The 23,270-nt window shown below is 45.8% G+C and overlaps 1 protein-coding gene across 1 annotated transcript in view; it reads right to left on the bottom strand.

Moving 5' to 3' along the window:
* The window catches only part of ADD3 (adducin 3), a 379,802-nt gene that overhangs the window by 22,641 nt on the left and 333,891 nt on the right, over positions 1-23,270 (bottom strand). Inside the window, 1 exon segment of the mRNA XM_029610347.1 lies at positions 6,112-6,207. Within this exon segment, the coding sequence (XP_029466207.1) occupies positions 6,112-6,207 (96 nt within the window).

Genomic DNA, 23,270 nt, shown 5'->3' with positions numbered 1-23,270 from the left:
AAGTTTTCAGGTTGGCCTCCTGATAGGATCTGCTCAATATCAGACAGTCATCTAAGTATGGAAAAACCAAAACGTTGTTTTTTCTGACATGGGCTACCACTACTTCTAGGCACTTTGCAAAACCTCTTGGGGCCTCCGCTAGACCAAAGGGGAGTACACAGTACTGATAATGATTGTGTGCTACTGTAAAAGAGGATACTTCCTGTGATCGGCATGAGTACTTCCTGTGAACAGCATGAATTACAACTTGTGTATGCATTCTTGAGATCTAGGTCATCAGCCATTCGTTATATTCAGGTAAGGATGGATGATGCCTAGGAAATTCATTTTGAATCTCTCTCTTTTGAGGTATCTATGTTTCTTTGATCCAGAATAGGATGCATACCTTCTGACTTCTTTGCAAGAAGGAAATATCAAGTTAAAATTCTTTGTTCCCCATTGTTGTGACTGGCTCTGTTACACTGGCTGTTAATAATGAGGCTAGTTCCTGTTGCAGGATCTGAAGATACTCTGGGGGATTGAATAAGGGGCCGACGGAGTCAGGGCAAGTACAGTTTGAAAGCTTAGGCGATAATCTTTCTGGATTTTTTTGAGCACCCATTTGTCGGTGGTAATAAGGGACCACTGAAGGTGAAAGCACTGAAGCTTCCCCCCACTAGAAGGGCTTTGAGGGGTGAGGAAGGCTAATTTGTTTTATAGTCACTAAATGGGCCCTGACTTTTGTGTGGCTTTATAAGCAGACCCAGAGCTGCAGCTAGGCAATTTGGCACCTATGGCCAAGTGAGTGTGTGTTTTTTTTTTGGGGGGGGGGGGGGGGGGAGGAGGTTTATTTAAAACACAACGCTATAATTATTTATAACCTATTAGATGACAAAAATGTGACACTTGGTCTGTATGGATGTGCTCCTTAATCTGTATCAGAACTGACCCTTAACCTCTACCCAACTGATTAGTAATTTCTACCTTTGACCTTGTCACACAGAAGGGGTTGAAAATGGAGGTTATGCCTTTGAACTACCCACAAACAGCAAGCAGTCTTTTGCAAATTGCCGCAGTACAAAAACCCAATAAGAGGTTTATTATTAAGGCATTCTTACTGGGCAGAAAGAGCAGACAGCATGTTATCTATGTTTTGAAACAAGTACTTTAGACATTATTATTTTCAAATTGTTTCCCGATTAGACATCAAGCCTGTAAAAATGTTGTTGTTTGAAGAAATTGGTAGATTTGACAACCAGTGAGTGTGCTTTTCTAATTCCTGTTTGAAGCCCACTGTGGGCAGGAGATAGGGGATTTGCCTCAGAGCACACTTTTGTTTCTGATACCTTTTCTTCAATTGGTCTAATTTATTGTTATCTTTAAATAATTTCCTTAATAAGTCTCTTACTGGCTTTTTGTATTGTGTATGCCTTTAAATCGCAACGCCTATGTCCTTTTTTCCTTCTATTGGAATTAAACGATTTTTAATTATTTTAAACTAATTAGATTTTTTATCTCATTAGCAACAAAGCAAACTCCCTCAGTTACCAGCTCATTGTAATGCAGCACAACATCCTGCCAAAAACACACGCAGAACCTTTATAGCAAACCTAGCGTAACAGCACTAACACCCAGGATTCACAAACTTTCTGCAGGGCCTATGGTTCCTCTCCTCACACATCTGGCTGACCCACTTGCTCACTTTCTAAACACGGTTTACTGCTTCGTCTCTCACTAGATTTCTCTGTTTTGCCACAAGTTCAACATATGTCTCATCAGCTGTGCACTTTTCTTTCATGGCTGGTTTTCTAACCCAATCCTTTTTTTCTTCTTCTTATGAACAGGATCAGCACTTACTCCACTTCGGAGGACACTGCTAGACCTGGATACATTTTCATTGCATGTTTCCATGAAACTCTAAAACCCTCCCTCAGTCCCTTTCCTCATTTAGTCACCACTATGCAGATTCTGTACGTGGGGAGGAGTTTGGAGTCGTGATCACCCTGAGATTTGGTGTGGAATGGGAGAGGTGGTGTGTGCATCAACTCTCTCTCTCTCTCATTGCCTAACCCATACTCTATCTTCTCTCCTTGTAGGGGTGACTTCAGCACTCTCCTCTCTATTCCCATGTCATACCCCAGCACTCTTCTCCTTCCCAAGCTCAACACTTATTCCTTCCCTAGCCACAGGGCTTATGTAAGGGATCTCACGAAGCAATTAATAGCCCTCTTCTTCCTGCTCCAGCCTCTCCTCTGCCAGGCAGCCTACAAGTAGGGAAGGTGAAGCAGAGACTGAAGAAGACAGAGCAGAAGAGAGCCACTTTCTCCCGTGGGACAGAACCTCCGCTCCTGGCTTGCAGGAAACAGGAAGAGAGAGGAAAATGTGAAGTGGAGAGAGCAGAAACCAAAGAAGAGGTCCTCTGTTCCTAATCCTACCCTTCCCTTTTGGTTGTTTTGCTTCTTCTGGGCTGCAAGAATGAGGGCTCTTTTCTGGCTGTGATACCTATGGCTCAGGCCAGGTTGGCCATGGGCTATCTACAGCTCTGAGCAGATCTTTTTTGAGTCCTCTCTCTAGGACCTGGCCTTTCCAGCTGTTGAGGTTGTCTCTGGAAAGGGTACAGTTAGTATTCTCTATGGGGGTAACAGAATTGCCTTCTGAAAGTTTGCAAAGCATATTCCTATGAGTAGGTTGTTCAGAAGTGGCTGCTGCTAACATTTGGAGGGTTGAGCAATGTTCTTTTATAAGGTCAACTATACCCTCAACTTTGTTCCCAAATTATCTTCCATATACAGGGCATCCACAAGTCTGTCATGTACTTTATGTCTTCTCCGAGGCCTGAGATGTTCCAGCCAGGCCAGTCTTCTCGTTCCTACAGCTATGGCAGCAGTCCTGTATAAAAAATGGTGTATGAAGCTCTTCTGAGATGTCCTGCACAATCTTCTGTTTCATTCAAGTAAGGCATAAAACAGATCTTGCATGTCTGAAAGAAGCTGAGATGCAACTTCTCTTATTTATTTATTTTTGAGAGTTTCATGTAGAGACACTGAATCATTTGAATCTGATTGGCTAAGATTCTACTTTGCAACATTGCTGACTGCAACACGCTCTTCCCTATATTGTCAAGTAATTTGACATCCTTACCTGGAGAAGTACTGGAATATGGTTTTGATCTTTTTGCCTTTTTAAAGGCAGATTCATGAGGTAGCTATAATTTATGATGGTCTGGACAACATTGAAATTTACACATAAGGTCTAGTTTCCTGGCAAGTGGAAAGTGGGGGGGTTTGTGTGTGTGTCACAGTTTAAATTAAAGTTCCTGAAGGGTTGTCTGGATTGGAAAAGCACTTACCTGTTTAGGTGTTTGAATATTCTAGAATTCCAAGAAGGTCTTCCTTTCAGTTTATTTTTTTCATTCAGTTTAAAGACAATTGCATTTGCCATTTTCTGGAGGAAGGATACTCATGTATCGGGGCAGAGTACTACTTTTAGGCAGCTCTAGCAGAGGATGAGAAGGCTCTCTTACTGATTCCTCCATGGAATAAAAGAAAGATGAAGTCATAAGTCAAATGATCATTTTCTTCAGAGTCAGAAAGCAGAATGGGAGGAGCCTCACCTCTTTGGGAGGTGGAGTTGAGAGATTTCTCATGATGATGTTCTTCAGCCTTCTAGAAAAGAGGACTGGGAGTCTAATTGGTCAGAGAGCTTTTCCAAACGGGTTCCACTAGTGGAGGAGGTGGAGGATTGGCCGGAATGCTCATCATGAAGTTATGGACAAACTATGATCAACGTTTCTGCATGACTGGATGACATTCAGGTAGTGGAGAAAGAAGTGTCACAGAAGAAGCTTCCGATTCTGATATCATGATTAGAGGAGTGGATTTTCCCTCAGGAGGCTTCAGCTCAGAATCTTTGTGCCAAGAAGTTGCTGGTTCGGTGCCAAAATCTTTGTTGCTGATACAGCTGAAGTGGATGGCTTCAAGGCTTCAGCGCTATAAGTTGATGACGCTGATGGCATGTCTGCAACATGACGTTTTTGGGAATGCTTCAAAGCCTTCACCACCAATGGGTGTGATCTCCTTTCTTTCTTGCGCCCAGAGCTTGAAGCAAAGGGGTCTCTGACCTTCATTTCCTAGGTACTGATCTCTCTGAACTCCTTCTTACTTCCAATGGGGAGGATAAGTGGAATTTGAGCTTACGATCTCTGCACGAGATTGCTCGCAGGGACATTAGTCCACAGGTTGTGCAGTTAGTCACATCATATGAAGGTCCCAAACAAAGGAGGCAGAGATAGTTGAGGTTCGACTTTATGCTTATATTTGGTGCAAGGTTTGAAGGACTTTTTTTCCCCAGCATTGCAAAAATGAAGAAAAATAAGACAGAAAGAAAAGAACTACTTTATTATTTTGTAAAGACGACTCACTAAATGAAATTAGGGAAAAATAGAGAGGTCTATATTCAGAGACAGTCTGAATAGCAAAGTTAGCCAGATAACTGAATATTAGAGTTAGCTGGATGACTAGCTAACAACTCCTCCCAGTTATGCCCCTGAACCGCCCCTAACTTATTAGCCATCTAGAATTTAGCTGGATAAAGGTTGAATATAGCTGGGTAAGTCATTTAGACAGATACAAGCCTAGTCTTGATTCACCACCTTCTACTTTGGTCACTCTTTACGGTTACCCGATTGCAATACCCCATGTTTTCCAATTTCTTACCAGATGCTATCCTCTTCAAATGTTATACTATTATTACATTTAGGCAACCTGTCAACTAGTTTTGTTCACCAATATTCTCCTCCCCTCCTTACTGTCCAATTGTATGTTATCGAAATGTTACTTCAATTATGCCTTTTCCACCTAATTATCACTTAGCTTTATTTAGCCAACGCTTTGTACATTCCTCGCTTTAAATCCCTAATCTCAATTCCCTGTATTTATACAATTTTCACACCTCTAAGTTATTTTCCAAATTGTTATACAAGTGTTATATTTAACAACCTAGTTTTCTTCTAGCTGTGTTTATCAATCTCTTTGTTCTTTATTTTTTGACAATTGCAAAGCTCTGTTGCTAAGTTATGTTAAATGGAAACCGATGTGATGTTTTTCTAAATGAATGTCGGTATACAAACTACGTAAATAAATAAATAAATAAATAAAACAACTTAAGTTATCCGTCTAAATGAGTTCTGAATATGGGCCTCATGATGAACAGTGAAAGAGCACGTGCAAATGTCCATATGCTTCAGCAGAAGAACGATGACTAAGACGACCTGCATGGTAACTCAGAGCACTTTCGCATTGGTGGATGATGTCACTCATTTGTGTAGCTGAATTAAGCTCTACTTGGCCATAGAGAAAATTTGTAGATTATTAGGAATCTTTTCTCATATTTTCCAATGTACTACTAGCTGCTATTTGTTACTTGACTAACAAAGAACATATAATTGTAAATGCCAGAAAACATTAGCAGGAAACCAAGAAGCTACAACTTACTATTCAAATTAATTTGTACAGCAAATACCTTGTCTATTTTGTACATCTTTTCAAGCCTCTTACTACAATAATTATAGAGAAAACAGTAACCAAGGCTACGCTCCAATATTCAAAAGCACGCACTGAGAGTAGTACTGCACTTTAAACTGTTATTTTTCAATTTGGTGAGCCGTTCTCTCTGGTTCCTCTATATCCCATGAACTGCCATGTCTGGAAGGGATCAGAGATAAGACAGATGAGCGATGTGATGTGCAATCCCAATACAGACCAGTCAGATGCTGCATGCGAGGTAATTTGTAATTCGTGCTAATTTGAGGAAATAGGGAATTTCAGAGCACCAAAGTATACAAAACACAAAGTACTGACTTAACAGGACATTATTAATTAGTAAGTTGGGGGTGGGCGGCAGGACTATTTGTGCATGTCTGAAAGAGTGATCGGTATGCAGAGGACACATTCTTTTAAGAACCGCAAATGTAGGGGAAGTGAGAATATGCAGGACCACTGACTGGCTGGGATCTAATGCAAATCTAATTTCTACAAGCTAAGGAGGAAATCATTTCAGATTTTTCAAAAAGGATTAGCCTTCATTGGTAGATATTGACCAATTGCTAGAGGTTCTGGAGGAAATATTAAATACCTTCTAGTTTTTCTGGAATATTTTGCGGTGACTGACTTTGAGACGGAATTAGTGAAACAGATGAACCTTCATCTGAGATTAATTCGTGTTCGGCATCTGCAGGACAAGAGTTTAGTCAGAGTTTAGTCAGAGTGAGACGGGAAACCAAACCATGCAGAAGAATCAGTGTATGTTAGTGGTCATCACATTCACATTTGTTAAATTCTCTCTTAACAATGAACTTTTCACACTAAAGCAATTACACAGTTTGCATGGTACAAGTGGATATCAAAGCAGCAGTATTACAGAAATAATTCGAATTCCAGATAGCTAAGACACTCAACAATCAAAAACTGCTAAAAAATTCACTACTTTCCATTATGTATTTCCAAATTCAAGACCAAAAAGGTTGTGTCTCCAATGCCAGACCCAGCCAAAGCAATTTTGTATGCCTTTCTAGCCTATACAGTCCATCTTGGGCAGAGGCTAGAATAGGGCTTGGAGCTCAGTACATTACTTTACATATTTTTACTTTCTAAAACTCAGCCACCCTTCTTCTTTTGGGCTCAAAATATATTTGTAAAGCACATGAAGGAGAATAAAAAATATAGTTAGCGGGCTGGCCCGGTGACAGAGGAAACTGGGTTCCATTCCTGGCTCAGGTTGGCCAGAATGTCAGGCTGTAGAAGTCACGTCCTACAAGCCACTGAGGAGGGCAGAGTGACAGTCGTTATGCAATGGTGGCATCTAGAGTCCCTGATTCCGGAAGATGCAAGGACCCCCTCGGCCAGGGACTGTACTGCAATGACTGGACAAAGTTGGTTGGGAGGGGATTTCAAAAGGAGGAAAAAATATCCCTAGGTGGTTTCACAAAGGAAGGCTCCTGGCACCTTATTCCAGCCCTGGTTCTGACTGAGCTGGAAGCCCAAAGGAGCAGGTGGAAACTGCTGAGTCAGAAAGAAGAATGGAGTCAAGGACTTGCTAAGTTTATATACTGAGGACTGTAGGTAATACTGTTGCTTTGAGTAGGCATATAGAGGAAGTTACAAATTAGGCACTAATTAATAAGCTTAATAGTTGAACCCAATTCATAATAAAGGTGGAGGTTAGCTGCAATACAAGTCAGTGAACAAAGCATGCACATATTTTAGATAATTAATCAGCCTCATACATTTTAAAGAAAGCCATAGCCATCAAGTAGCGTGCAAGTTTTCACAGGTACACATAGGATGAATACTTACCATACCAATTACATATTTGCTAGCTTGAAACATTTGAAACTGCTCACATGCAATTCCCGAGTCCTCCGAGAGCAGTCATTGACTGACTGTGCTACAAGAGAAATTCTTACCCGTCTATTTTCTTTCCATTAACTTAAAACCGGCAAGATCAATTGGGCTACCTCTGCATACAGACCAGGGACACCATTAGAGATCTCTTTCTTGTTTGGTGCGCATGCCAGACAAGGACTAAGCACAGTGATTTAAGTATACACTTCCTCAGCTCTGCTCATAGCTACACTAATGGAGGTGTTAGCCATGGGTGATGAACGCTTCCAATTTCAGGTTGCTCAGCTCTTACTGGTCTGTATCACATCTGAAAAGTCTATAGGTTAGGACACACAGGGTATGAGTGTCCTGACCATTGTTCAGAGAAAACGGACATGCAAGACATTTTTTTTCCTGCTACACTCCTCTAACATCAGGGCTAAAAGTTCTCTGGTGGGTCCTGAACTGGAGTCTGCCTTGCATGTAGAGCCAGAGTGACTTAAGATCTCCATGCACCCTTTCCCCCCACCTGTTAATCACTTGATATATCGGACATTCTGGCACTTAACTCTTAATCTCCCCCTCTCAATATAAATTCTCTGGTAGTACCCTCGCCTGTTAGTTCACCCTGTATGCCTATCCGTTAAAGCATTTCCATTAACTCAATTTTGATCTGTACTTTTTTTTGTACTCATTTCCATTATGCAGTTCCTGTTAACTTATGAATTTGTAATGTAAAGCCTGTTGCTTTTTGTTCGTTCTTTCACGTGTTTCTTGTAAAGCCCGTTGCTGCATTATGTTTTATTGTAAACCGAGGTGATGTTCCAAACGTGCCGCGGCTTATAAAAACTCTCAAATAAATAAATAAATAAAGAAGAGGCAGGCTCAGACAGCTGTTAGCCTGATTACACGGCCCAGTCCCTGAGGATCCGGACTAGTCCTTAGGGGTTTAAAAGAAACTGATGGGGATGCCAGTGTTCTGGCAGCTTGAGGGCTAGAGGCCGACATGAGTTGAGCTGTTGGACCTCGGGAGCCTTGCGAGTGCTCATACCCATGCATCTGTTCCTGTAAACAGAAGAGTATTGTGGAAGCCTTCTTAAAGTATTGTGAAGCTCATCTAACTGTGTCAAGTACATCGAAATTAATATAATAAATAACTGACCCAGTCTGGATCTTGGACTGCGTGTTTGCATTATCCCTAGGTTGTATAGTTTCCAACTCACGTTGCTATTTTGGTTCTATTTAAATGCTTTTGAATAAACCTCTGCATAATACTCTGAACTGGAATTGACTCATACAGGGAAGTCTTCAAGTTAACAAGATGGTATCAAATGGGATTTACCTCAGGAGTATCTTACTGAGCACACAGCATGGAAAACTCATCTGCCAAAAGCGGAATCTGCTTAGATCTATCTGCTCAGCCTGCACTGTTATGTGACAGCGCTGACGGACTTCAAGGAGCTGTCATGCAGGTTTCTTCAATGCAGGCATAAGCTTTTTCAGTAAGTAAAATTCTCTATTTGCAAGTGCACTAATGAAATCAGGGGTATCTGTGATCTCTCCTGTAAGTTTCAGAGATACAATAACGAATCCATCTAGCAACTGAGTCACGAAGGCTGAAAAATCTTATAACCCCTTCCCCCCCCCCCAAAATAAAATACTAGAATAGCTTTTTTTTTCCTCCCAAAGTCTTTTCTTTTCTAAGCAAAACTTTAAGAATCTTTGAAAAGCAGAAGCGTTAAGATTTCCTTTCCTAGAACTAGAAAACTTCAGTACAACCTCCTTATTGATGAGAAGACCAGAATTAAGCTATGGAACGAAACTTGAAACAGGCCTTAGTGCTAACCTGTCTTTAAACACAATCAGTTAGGTTTATTTATTTACCCAATAAGGGATGACAAGTGCTCCACACACTATTCCAGGTCTGAAACGTCAATGGTGCAACTGGGATGAACACGGTGCACTGATTGTGAGTTGTATTCTGGCGGGTCAAGAAGCTATTTTGGGCAAGTGGAAGTATATGCTGTTCCCTGTACGTACCTGGATCAGTCCAGACCGTGGGTTATGTCCCCAATCCAGCAGATGGAGTCAGCCAAAGCTTTGAGGGGGCGTCACCATAAGTAGAACTACCCCCTCTGCAGGAGTTCAGTATCCAGTATTTTCTGACTCCAGCAGATGCGAGTAGGGAATTTGGAGTGCTCCCAATTCAGCCTCTGCTTCTGACTTTATCTTTGTCTTGTTTTCTTGGGCGACTGCCTATTGCTTTGAATCAAGTTTGTTAAAAAAAAAAAAAAAAAAAAAAAAAGGTAATTAAGGGATTCAATTTTGGGGAGGCGTGGCTTACCCTCTGTGTGTGTCCTTTCCCTCGCTGTTCGGACGGGGTAAGTCCTATCGCTTGAAGTATTATTGTGGTTCTTTCTTCTTTTCTTCTTTGCAGATCCCCAAACACCTCTGGTTGCCTCGCGGATGCCGGTAGTGCCGGCCTCTCCGCGCTTACGACCCTGACCGCGGCCATCTTGGGCGCCTCGTGGGCTGCTCGGGAAGGCAGGCAGGCAGGCATTTTTTTCCGGCGGGTAGTGCGGCCGGGAGGGCCCCCCCGCGGCATTTTTTGTTCGTCAGCGGGCAGTGCAGGCCATCGGGCCCCCCCGCGGCGGCGGCGTTTCGGCTCGCGGGACCCCGAGGGCTCATTTTTGAATTTTGTTTCGCGGCTCATTTTTTCGCGGTTTTCACGTCGTCCCGATGCCGCGGCCGACTCGCTGCGCGGCCTGCGGCGAACCGGGGTCCCGCATTTCTCGTGAGGGCATCTGTGCCCGGTGCCTTCCCGGGGGGGAAGGCACCTCACAGCCCGTCGCCGATTTTTCCTTCCTAGCTCCTCTGCCCGGACGCCGTGGGCGGGCCCCTCCCCCAGTCCTGGCGGGAACGGCGGCCATCTTGAACGCTCGGCGCCCCGATGAACCTCAGGAGAGGCTGAATGACAGAGTCGGATTCGGATTCGCCCCCAGCCTTGCTGCCGGAGCAAGGTCCGCAGGGGCAGGAGGCCACGGATGTGCCTCCCACCAGGGCCCCCTCGGCGAGACCGGGGTTTTCCCCGGAGTTTGTCCTGCTTATGCACACGGCATACCTGCAGGGTCTGGATACGCCGGTGGAACCCCCCCCTGCCAAGCTATGTCGGGCCTCGCCTTCGGCTCAGGCCCCCCCCGTTGTGGCGGGGAGCGGGGGCCCCTCGTGTCCCCGCCCGGGCCCGGACTTCGCCAGGGGCGGCGGGAGCGGCGCCGGACCCATTGGACCTTGACCCTGACTTTACAGATCTGGGACAGGGGGACGCCGCGACGGAGGGGGACGATCCGCGGACGCTGCGCCTCTTCCAGAGGGAAGAGTTGGACGAGCTCATACCACGCATCATTCAGGAACTGGATCTGGATCCACCGCCGGACCCACCCGCTCCAGTTGCGCCTGCGGTGGTCACATCCTCGAAGAAAGGAGACCCGGTCCTGGCAGCCCTGCGCCCGAGAGCGCGGGCTTTTCCCATTCACGAATCGTTCCTGCAACTCCTCACGAGAGAATGGGATACCCCTGAAGCTTCGCTGAAGGTGGGTCGTGCCATGGAACGGCTGTACCCGCTACCTCAAGATTTCCTGGATCTCATTAAGGTCCCGAGAGTTGACTCCGCAGTCTCGGCGGTTACGAAGAGGACGACAATCCCGGTGACAGGAGGCACGGCCTTGCGGGATACGCAAGATCGCAAATTGGAGATCTTCCTGAAGAGAGTCTTCGAGGTCTCCGCGCTGGGTATGAGAGCAGCGATGTGCAGTTCCCTCGCCCAGCGGGCAAGCCTCTTGTGGGTTCAACAACTTCTCACCTCCCAGGATCTGCCTGCGACGGAGGCTGCCCAGGCGGACAGATTGGAGGCTGCGGTGGCGTACGGGGCGGATGCCTCGTATGACCTGTTTCGCGTCCTGGCGCGGTCTATGGTCTCGGTGGTGGCGGCCAGACGGCTGCTGTGGCTTCGCAACTGGGCGGCAGATACGTCTTCCAAATCGAGTCTTGGCTCCCTGCCTTTCAGGGGTAAGTTCCTCTTTGGGGAGGATCTGGATCAGCTCATCAAGTCGCTGGGGGAAAATGCGGTTCACCGTCTTCCGGAGGATAGATATCGCCCTTCCCGGGCGTTTGCCTCGTCCCGGACTAGAGCCAGAGCGCACCGGCGTTACAGGACCTACAGGCCGGGGGGCTCCAGGCCGGCCGCTTCCAGGCCCCAGCCCTGGTCGCGCTCCTTTCGCGGCCGCAGACCCGCGCGCACCGCCCTCGGGGCAGGAAACCCCTCCCCCAAGCTCTCGCAATGATGCCAGGTTCGCCCACTCCGCCGTCCCCAGGATCGGGGGACGGCTGAAGTTCTTCTACAAGGAGTGGGCGCGGATTACCTCAGACCAGTGGGTCTTGGACACCGTACGGCACGGTTACGCATTGGAACTTGTTCGACCACCAAAGAGTCGTTTCATATTTTCCCCCTGCGGCTCGAATCTCAAGCGGCGAGCAGTGCAGTCAACGCTGGACAGGCTTCAGGAGATAGGCGCAATTGCGCCCGTGCCCTTCGGAGAGGTGGGCTTGGGCCACTATTCCATCTACTTCGTTGTGCCAAAGAAGGACGGATCGTTTCGGCCCATTCTGGACCTCAAGGAGGTCAACAAGTCCCTCCGAGTGCTCCGCTTCCTCATGGAAACGCTGCGGTCGGTGATCGCAGCGGTGCATCGGGGGGAGTTCCTTGCCTCCCTGGACCTCACGGAGGCCTACTTACACATCCCCATCCGCCCGGATCATCATCGTCTCCTTCGATTCAAGATCCTGGACCAGCACTTCCAGTTCATAGCCCTGCCGTTCGGGCTAGCGACGGCACCACGCACCTTCACCAAGATCATGATAGTCGTGGCTGCGGCTCTCCGGAGGGAGGGCATCCTGGTCCATCCCTATCTAGACGATTGGCTTATTCGCGCGAAGTCGTTCGCCCAAGGCCAAGCAGCGGTGTCCAGAGTGTTACAGTTCCTGCGTTCCCTGGGATGGGTAGTGAATTTTTCCAAGAGCTCCCTCGTGCCCTCACAGCGTTTGGACTTCTTGGGGGCGACCTTCGACACCCGATTGGGCAAGGTCTTCCTGCGGCAGGACAAGGCGCTCTCCTTGCGGGATCACATACTACGGTTCTCTGCGTTACCGGAGCCTACCTCCTGGGACTACCTGCAGCTCCTGGGGGTGATGGGTTCCACCATCGACATGGTCCCCTGGGCGTTTGCGCACTTCCGGCCCTTACAGTGGGCGCTCCTCTCCCGTTGGAAGCCGGTCTCGCAGGACTACCAGATGATCCTTCCGCTCCCTCAGAAGGCCAGGGACAGTCTGGGCTGGTGGCTGGATCCGGCGAATCTAGCCCGAGGCGTGTCCCTCGACGTACCGGATTGGGTGGTGGTAACCACCGACGCCAGTCTAGCGGGCTGGGGCGCGGTCTGCGATCGCAGCGCCACGCAAGGAACGTGGTCGGCGGTGGAGGCGACATGGTCCATCAACCGTCTGGAGACCAGGGCGGTCAGGCTTGCCCTGCGGCACTTTCTCCCGCTCCTTCGAAACCGGGAAGTCAGAGTGCTATCGGACAATGCGACCACCGTGGCCTACATCAATCGCCAAGGAGGCACGCGCAGTCCCTCAGGTCGCGCTGGAAGCAGCGCTGCTCATGCAATGGGCGGAGCTTCATCTCGTCCGGCTGGCAGCGTCACACATCGCAGGAGTGGACAATGTTCAAGCGGACTTCCTCAGTCGTCAGCTGCTGGACCCCGGGGAGTGGTCTCTGTCCGACGAGGCGATGCAACTCCTCGTCCATCGGTGGGGAGCCCCCCACCTAGATCTGATGGCATCCACTCTAAACGCCAAGGCTCCTCGCTTCTTCAGTCGGCGAAGAGAACACGGTGCGGAGGGGGTGGACGCCCTGGCGCTCCCCTGGCCAACACATCTTCTGCTCTACGCCTTTCCACCGTGGCCCTTAGTGGGACGGATGCTCCGCAGAATAGAAGAACATCAGGGGACTGTGATTTTCGTCGCGCCGGAATGGCCCAGGCGACCCTGGTTCGCGGACCTGCTGCAGCTGGTGGTCGACGGCCCGATCAGGCTGGGGCACCTCCCCTTCCTCCTACACCAGGGCCCGGTATTTTTCGAGCAGGCAGAACTCTTCTGTCTTGCGGCCTGGCTTTTGAGAGGCGACGTCTCCGGCGCAGGGGATACCCGGAGGCAGTAATATCCACGCTGCTGCGGGCGCGCAAGACGTCCACGTCGGTGGCCTACGTTCGAGTCTGGAAGGTGTTCGAACTGTGGTGTGCCAGCCAGGACACCAGCCCCACAACGGCTTCGATCCCTCAAATCCTTCAGTTTCTTCAAGCCGGGGTGGACAAGGGGCTAGCCTATAACTCGTTGAGGGTTCAAGTGGCCGCCCTCGGTTCGCTGCTGCGTGATGGGGGATCTCTCCTGCGGCACACGGACGTTGCTCGGTTCCTTAAGGGTGTCAAACATCTACGGCCTCCGCTACGGGATCCTTGTCCCTCCTGGAGTCTCAACTTGGTGCTCCGCGCCCTGTCGGGGCCTCCGTTCGAGCCTTTGCGTAGCTCGACGCTTAAGGATCTCACCCTCAAGGCGGTATTCCTGGTGGCAATCTGTTCCGCTCGTCGCATATCGGAGCTACAGGCCCTGTCGTGCAGGGAGCCCTACCTTCGCTTCTCCGACTCTGGAGTGTCGATCCGCACCGTCCCTGCCTTCCTACCGAAGGTGGTGTCAGCTTTCCATGTGAACCAGACGGTGGAGTTGCCGTCCTTCTCCTCCTCCGAGCCGAAGTCTCTCCGACTCTTGGATGTACAACGCACGCTACGTTTCTATCTGGAGGCTACCAACGAGTTCCGGACGTCCGACCATCTGTTTGTCCTTTGGTCCGGGCCGAAGAAAGGTTCCCAGGCCTCCAAGACGACCATTGCGAGATGGCTGAAGGCGAGTATTGCCGCTTCCTACGTTGGGGCGGGGCGGACGCCTCCGCCCGGCATTGTAGCGCATTCTACACGCTCTCAGGCGGCCTCCTGGGCGGAGGTTCGCTCGGTCTCTCCCCAGGAGATCTGTAGGGCGGCTACCTGGAAGTCGTTGCACACGTTCGCTAGGCATTATCGCCTACACCTCGCTTCTCCAGCCACGGGACATTTTGGTGAGCAGGTTCTCCGAGCAGGTCTCGCAGGACCCCCACCCGATTTAGGGAAGCTTGGGTACATCCCACGGTCTGGACTGATCCAGGTACGTACAGGGAAAAGAAAATTATTACTTACCTGCTAATTTTCGTTCCTGTAGTACCATGGATCAGTCCAGACGCCCTCCACATTTGGGTTCTAATCCTGCTCCACCTTACTCAAGGGAACGGTAATGGTATCTGTCTTTCACCACTTTCAGTTTTTCACTGTTGTCCCAGCTCCTCACAAGTTGACTTACTGTCTTTGTAGCCTCCTACACGTTGTAGGACGCTCACTGTTCGTTTGTTACTACGGTTACACGGCTGTTTGTTGCCAATTTCCATAAACTTGATTCAATGAGGGGGTTCGGTTTTTCTACTCGGGCTTTGATATACTCGATACTGAACTCCTGCAGAGGGGGTAGTTCTACTTATGGTGACGCCCCCTCAAAGCTTTGGCTGACTCCATCTGCTGGATTGGGGACATAACCCACGGTCTGGACTGATCCATGGTACTACAGGAACGAAAATTAGCAGGTAAGTAATAATTTTCTTATCTCTACTACAGCTGCGTGGCTGGGCAGAATATGCATAATTTTGTAAAATAGATAATTGTATGCAAAAGCTTGAAGGGCAAATCACAAAAAGCCCAGCTCAAATTAGATCTTCGTTTGAAATTCTTTCATCCTATATGAGAGGTCCTTGATTTCTTGCACAGTAAGGCTGATCACTGTGTTGTAGGGAGGCAAGTAAGGGCTTGAGTAGTCAGGTTGGAGAAGAAGGAAAGAGTCAGGGGAATACTAATTTTTCATGGACTTTATTTGGTTCATTATACTGATGTATTCCTAGACATTTAAGGGTATACATCTTTTCACTGTACAACACTACAAGATAGACATGGTTTAATGGCACACAGCAAGCATGGATTAACCCAAGGGAAGGCTTGAATCAGAAATCTACTACATTTTTTTAAAATAGTAAATAAATATTTGGATAAAGGTGAGCTGGTAGACTTAGGGGTAGATATTCAAATGCTACTTAGCCTGATAACTTGGACTTATCCAGCTAAGTGGCTGCCGCTGAATATGGACAGTTTTCTCAGTGGAGAAAAGTAAACAGTGGAGTGTCTTGGGGATCTATACTCGGATCGGTGCTTTCTAATATATTTACAAGTGATCTGGAAAGGGGGACGATGAGTGAGGTAATCAAATTTGCAGATGATACAAAATTATTCAGAGCGGTTAAATCACAAGCAGATTACGACAAATTGCAGGAAGATCTTGTGAGACTGGAAGATTGGGCATCCAAATGGCAGATGAAATTTAATGTGGACAAGTTGATGTGTATAGGAAAAAATAACCCTTACTTTAGTTGCACGATGTTAGGTTCCATATTAGGAGCTACCACCCAGGAAAAAGATCTAGGCATCATAGGGGACAATACATTGAAGTCATCGGCTCAGTGTGCTATGGTTATCAAAAAAAAAAAAAAGCAAATAATGTTAGGAATGGCGAATAAGACAGAGAATGTCATATCATCTCTGAATCGCTCCATGGTGAGACCACACCTTGAATACTGTGTACAATTCTGGTTGCCGCATCTCAAAAAAGATGTAGTTGTGATGGAGAAGGTACAGAGAAGGGCAACTAAAATGATAAAGGGGATGGAACAGCTCCCCTATGAGGAAAGGCTAAAGAGGTTAGGGCTGTTCAGCTTGGAGAAGAGATGGCTTGAGGCAGGAAATGATAGAGGTTTATAAAATCATGACGGCATATGTGAATCAGTTATTTACTTTTTCAGATAATACAAGGCCTAGGGGGCACTCTATGAAGTTAGCAAGTAGTTCATTTAAAACAAATGAGGGAAAATTATTTTTCACTCAACGCACAATTAAGCTCTGAAATTCATTGCCAGAGGATTTGGTTAAAGCAGCTAGTTTAGCTGAATTTAAAAAAGGTTTGGACAAGTTCCTGGAGGAGAAGTACATAAACTGCTATTAATCAATTTGACTTAGGGAATAGCCACTACTTATGACTGGCATTAATAGCATGGGATCTATTTATTGTTTGGGATCTTGCCAGGTGCTTGTGACCTGAATTGGCCACTGGACGTAAGGCTTGATGGACTCTCGGTCTGACCCAATATAGCAATTTCTTATTTTCTTATGTTTATAAGAAAGAGTTATGCTGCAGAAAATTCAGTGAAAATCAAGTAAAAAAACCAAACCGAAACATAACCTACTGAAGGAAAGCCAAAACCACAAATGGAGTATTCAACTAAAGATAGGTTCCACTGAATATTCAGCCAAAGTTATCCGGTTACCTTACTCCCTTTGCCACTCGCTGGCTTACTGAATTCTTTTTACTTTTTATTATACCATCAACAACTACAATTGCATATTTCCATTTCTATAACACAACCATTATAATTGCCAACAATGCAAACTTTCCAAAATATTTTGATTTTAAATCCCCCCTCCTCCCGCTTCCCCTTCCCTATCCGCCCATGTCCTACCCAAACAGGTGGTAATGTTCAACTGGAGTTACAGTACCATATTAAAAAAGGTTCCCAAGTCGCTATGAGGTAACTTAGGTAACGTACCATCCAAATTCTACATACAAGCATTTCGTGAGATGGAGCTTTGACAGACTTCCAACTATTTCACATCTTGCTGCATTCAACAGAAGCATTATCAGTCTCCTCTTCTTAGCTGGCCAGCTACTTGGATGCTTTGAAAGAAGGAACATTTTTTGGGTTCCAAGGTGTTTGTACAGAAAGGATGTCCTTTAATAGTCTTGATACTAGAGTCCAACAATCTGCAAATTTCTGGCAAGATCACCAAATGTGATAGAATGCTTCCACATCTCCACATTTTCTCCAGCATAGTTCGTCTGTACCCAGATAGATCTTATGAAGCTTTTCTGGTGCGAGGTACCATCCGTACAGAATTTTATAGTTGGTTTCTACAATCTCAGCAGCCAACCTCTTCCTGGCTATAGTCATATATTTCTCCTATGTTTTGTCAGATAATTTTCCCAATATCCTGTTCCCATTGACTAATATGTTTAAGTTTACTTTCCTGAGCACGGAATAACATACATTTTTATTTTAATAATAACTCCTTCATTCTTTAACCCTTAAAGCATAGGAAGTTAAATTCCGCAGTAGCTGACCTCTTAATGGGCTCTCGATGTACACAGTGCCTGATCTGGAGGTAGCCAAATCTCTCCACTTTGGGCAACTGAAATCATAGTTTTAACTCATCAAATTCCAATTTTTTTCATTATAGAATAATTGCCCACAACACCATATCCCAAATCTTTTCCATCTAAAGAAATATGACATCAAATCTACCTACCCGGTAAGTTCCTCAATTAACTCAAAAGTCATGATTGGGGAATACATGTCATGTCCTGTTAATAATGTCCTTTATTTTCTCCATAGTTTCACAATCTGGGCAGTGAAGGGATTGTCCACCCGCTTAGCCACATCCAGTTTAGTTGGACTGCAGATTTTTGAGTCCAATCATAATTCCCCACTGCTTGGGTGCACTCTTTGGTATCCAGTGATAGATAACTAAGCTGCTACATAATATTGCCAGAAGTTGGCGACTGGCTTCCCCTTTTTGTTTTTTTTATAAACATAAGACCTTTCTCGCTACCCAAGGTCGTCTCTTCCAAATGTAATTACAGACTTTTTTTTACAATAGCTGCATACATTTACCCAGAATGTCAATAGGTAAGACCTGAAACAATTTCATCTGAGTAATATAGCCATCTTTATCATAGCAATGCACCTTTCCAAGAGCAGCTGTACGTTGACAATGTTTCCAACTTTCAAAATATTTTTTTTTCCCCATCGGGGCATATAGTTTAGTGAAAATAATTGTTGCCAATCAGCTGCTACTTATACCCCAAGGTACTTAATACTCCCTTTCGCCCATTTAAAGGGGGAAGCTATTTTGTATTTAGTACACCTGGACTTCATCCAAATTAAGATTTAAAAATTCTGGTTTTCCCATGTTAACTTTAAAACCAGATACCCTCCCAAATATTTACATTTACCTAATCAACACAGATAATGAAAAAATGGCTGTTACTATAAAAAGAATATCATTTGCAAATCATGATATCTTGAATAGTGAAGCAGTCTGATGACTCATATGTCTTCATTTCTCTGCACCCTCTCTGTGAAGGGTTCCATAGTTAACATGAACAACAATGGTAACAGAGGACACCCTTGCCTTGTTCCCCCTCAGAGGAAGTTCCATAGCGCACTTTAAACAGTGTGGATCCCTAAAGGATGCAAATGAAGAAACGAGTGCATGGAGTAACTTGATGGTGCGGCGGTTACTACCCTTAACCAATAAGCCTTGATACTGTTGATGGAACTCCATCATTGCTCTCTGCTTCAATGGCAAGGGAAAAAGGAGAACTGGATTCGTTCAGGAACAGAGGACCCTGACTTTTACGGTCTGGGGAAACAAGTATGGGGGTAACTTGCTGATGCGGTGGTTACGACCCTTAACCAATAAAACTGTTACTGTGATGCAACTTAAACATTGCTCTCTGCTTCAACAGCAGGGCATAACAGGGAATTGGATTCAACAGCAATCAATGAGGGTTAGTGTGGGAAACTGATAAGCATGGGGGAGGGGGTAACGGGGAACTGGATTCAAACAGGCAACCAACCAGGGCCCTGACTTTTATGGTCTGGGAAACAGATAAGCATGGGGTAACCTACACGGCACAGGCTTCCTGGGCAGATTGGATGGACCATTTGGTCCTTTTTATGTTTCCATTCACCTCGATACATGCTTTGGGAGAAGAATATAAAACCTTCGTCCATGACAGAAAATTCGGCCCCAGACTCACTTTTGTAACACCTTAAACATAACCCCCCAGTGAACGCGGCCAAAAGCTTTTTCCGTGTCGATTGTTAATAGTACCGCCAGTGTCTTTTCTTTCTTTGCTCTCCAGATTAAGTTATTCTTTTTCCTAATATCTGCCACCTGTCATCCCGGTATAAAACCAGCCTGATCAGCATGTACTACCGATGGCATGATCCGACTTAGCTGCATCGTTACAATGTTAGTGCTGTGCGCGTTCGACCCCGCTTACCTTCACGGCAGGGTTACGAGTCTCCTGCTTCATTTTTGCCTCTGGGGTTGGGTTGCTGCCGGGATCTTGCTGCGTGTGTGGCTGGAGCAGCTCAGACGGTCGGGACTCCGCCACCTTCGCCGGGGTTTCTGGGTCCTCCTGTCATTGAGGCTAGGTTAGGCGCGCGCGTTGTTTACTTTTGTTTTTAAAGGGCCAGTAGCGTTTTCCTCACAGCCCTATTCTTTGACATCACAGTGCAGGGACTATTCAAGGAAAGTCCCTGCACTGCACTAGTGCCTTGGCAACGATTTTTCCAGCATCTTCTTCTTTTCTTTTTCCTGTGCATCCTGGGTTTATTTTTATTCCAGATATTCCTGTGGTTCCTGGCTTCCTGAGAATCCTGATTTTCCCTTTGCTTCTTAAGCTCTTTGTTGGGTGGTTCTCAACCCTGTCCTGGGGATCCCCCCAGCCAGTCGGGTTTTCAGGATATCTACAATGAATATGCATGAGAGAAAATTTGCATGTTATGGAGGCAGTGTATGCAAATTTTATCTCATGCATATTCATTGTGGATATCATGAAAACCCGACTGGCTGGGGGGTCCCCAGGACAAGGTTGAGAACCACTGGGTGGTATCGGTGGTTGTCTGAATTTCTGATCCCTCTGACTCTTCGGACTGACATCCGTTTGATCTTTGCTGACTGACCAAAATACCATCGCCTGCTTTGATCTGTGCCCGGACGTCTATCAGAGACCCCACGTTAAGTCCAGCCGGCCCCCGTACCCAAGGGCTCAACCTAAGGGGAACGTGGGTTGGTATTGGTGAAGCTCCAGCGGGGTTTCTGATTCTCCTCCCCCTCCTGAAGGAAGGGATTAGCGGGGATTCCCCTCACGGGTTGAATCACTCCTCCTTCAGTCAAAGGGTCCACTTTCGGAACATTTCGCTAATAATTTCAGATCTGGGTTAAGGAGTGAAATCCTTCCCTGGTTTTGGTAGAACTAAAATTCCCACTACTTCCATCGATCTAGGCAGAAAAGGATCTCTCAATAAGGTATTATACATCTGCAACAGTGGTGAGATAGACGGGTCTTTAAATTCTTTATAAAACTGTGCTGAGAATATATATCCAGCCCAGGTTCTTTACTTAATTTAAGAGAGGCTCTGGCTGCTAAGATTTCACTGATATTTCACTTTCTAATCTTCGGCTAATTTCCTGTGCAATAATTGGTAGAGGGGAATTTTCTAAATATTGGTCCACCACCTCCTCTAGTATGGTGCCATCCACTGCATACAGTTCTTGACAGAATTGTGCAAAGCACTGCCAAATCTGATCATCATCATAAATAAAGCAGCATTCTTACGTCTTTTATTTGTAGATTTGACCCTGTGCTTGTTGCCTTTTTAATTGCCATGCGAGAAGCTTACTCACTTTATTTCCCCATTCAAAATGTTTGTTTACTAGTATCAAATTTATACTGAGTTTCCTCATACAATATTACCCGCAGCTGCTCTCTACAGGTATCCAATTTTCTTAATTTAGGTTGTCCAAACCTTTTATGCATGGTTTCTGATTGTTTAATTTTCCCTATTAAATTTAACTTTTCTTTTTCATCTCTCTTTTTTTCAGGGCTGCTGCTTGGGCTATCATTTTACCATGGATAACTGCCTTAAGACAGTCCCATACATTCTGCGCAGAGACATCTCCTCTATCGGTGAAGTGTATATATTCTATGATGTCATTTATAATATTTTCACAAATCTGTTCGTTTTTCAATAAAGTCTTATTCAATCACCAATACTGTCATCCATATTCCTTATACAACAACACTAACTCACACTCCACTGGCACATGATCTGACCACGTAACAGACCCGATATTAATATATATATATATATATATATATATTTTTTTTTTACAAGCAGACATTGTCGCTTTATTCATCAATGCCAGGCCAATTCAGGAGTACGACCCAGAGACTCTGGAGGAATATGTATAATCTTGCCCCATTGGATTCATTATTCGCCAGCTATCGAGTCTCCATGCCGCCAATAACTAATTTAGCTCTTGTGACCTGCTAGGCATGTGCCACGCCAGTGCTATTATCCAATGCTGGATTAATAGTGAGGCTGAGGTCTCCTCCTACCACTAGATAGCTTTCCACCAGTTTGCTCATCTGTTCTCCCAGAGTGTTATAAAGTTTCCCCTGCCGCACATTAGGAGCACATATATTCACCAATGTCAGCTTTTCCGTACCCATTTTTAATTTTACTGCTACGTATCCACTTCTCTGTCCCTCCGACAGTCTAACATCTCTTATCGTAATGCTGCTGACAACATAACACCCATGTTCAGAAACAATTTACTTCATAGCAAATGCTCCTCCTCTCTCAGTAGGTGAGTCTCCAGAATAAAAATAGATAGAAGCTCTACTAACCTGAGTCTCCTTCAGTACCAGCTTCCTGTTTCTCAGGGAGTTAAGGCCCTTCACATTCATTGTTACAATTTTAACATCTGCCATTGTACCCAAATATAATAATCACCCATACGTACCAGCTTTCCTTTGTCCACCTGTGCCTATTTGCCTCACCCTGTCCCCATCCCTTCCATGACCTCATGCTTTACTCCTCCATCATGCCAACTCTTGGGTGCCAACCCCATAGCACACCTCCATAACATGGCTCAATCATCCAACTGGTAAACATAATAAGCCAATATACTCAATCCCTTTCACATATATACAGTAGGTATCTATTAGTACAAATATCATAAGAAAACACAGAAGAACTCAAGAGAAAAAATTTGCCCCTTATAAATGAATTACAAGAGTAGCCATAGGAGATTTATATAGTTTACTGGGTTACCCTCCATCTTGGCAGATGTGTCCCTGCACTTGTACTCAAATATACCCCTTACTAAGTGCCAGAGTCTTGTGTTAGTAGATCTCCATCAAGGTTTCTTCTGAGTCTTTTTCCTCCCTTGCCTACTCTTTGCCATCACGGTGTTTCTCGCTGTGGTAGTGGCTTCCCTTCTTTAACTCTTTCTTCCAAAGCTATTCATGCTTTTATCGGTATAGGTATTGCTTCATCCAGGGTCCACACCTTAGTCGTTGCACCACTGATCGTGAATGTTAGGCCGAAGGGATCCAGCCATCGGTAGTATATATTTCAGTCCGTAGAGTATCTGTTAATGGCTTTAGCCCCTTGTGCCTCTGCAATGTAATAGCTGATACAACATTAGACAACTGAATGGGATTTTCCTTCCATGTAATGAACTCCATTTCTCTCACTGACAGCATTACCGCATCTTTAATTTGAAAATGGTGGGGGCACGCCACTATATCTCTGGGTTGATTGTGCAGCAGTTTCCACAATGACCGGTGTGCTCAAGCTATTTTCACCTGCGATGCAGCCTTATCTGCACGAGAGATTTCCAGCAGCACCCCGAATATCTCTTGTACAGTCAAGATATTCCTCTCCCTCAGGGAAACCATGGACCCTGATGTTACCTCTACAAGATCTGTTTTCCAGGTCTTCTACTTTGTCAAGCAAGTCTCTAGGCCCTTTGTTCAAGTTTT

Source organism: Rhinatrema bivittatum, chromosome 7 (assembly GCF_901001135.1).
Source record: "Rhinatrema bivittatum chromosome 7, aRhiBiv1.1, whole genome shotgun sequence".
Classification (NCBI taxonomy): Eukaryota; Metazoa; Chordata; class Amphibia; order Gymnophiona; family Rhinatrematidae; genus Rhinatrema; species Rhinatrema bivittatum.
The sequence above is the reverse complement of the archived record's forward strand: the minus strand, read 5'-3'. Positions and strand labels throughout refer to the sequence as shown.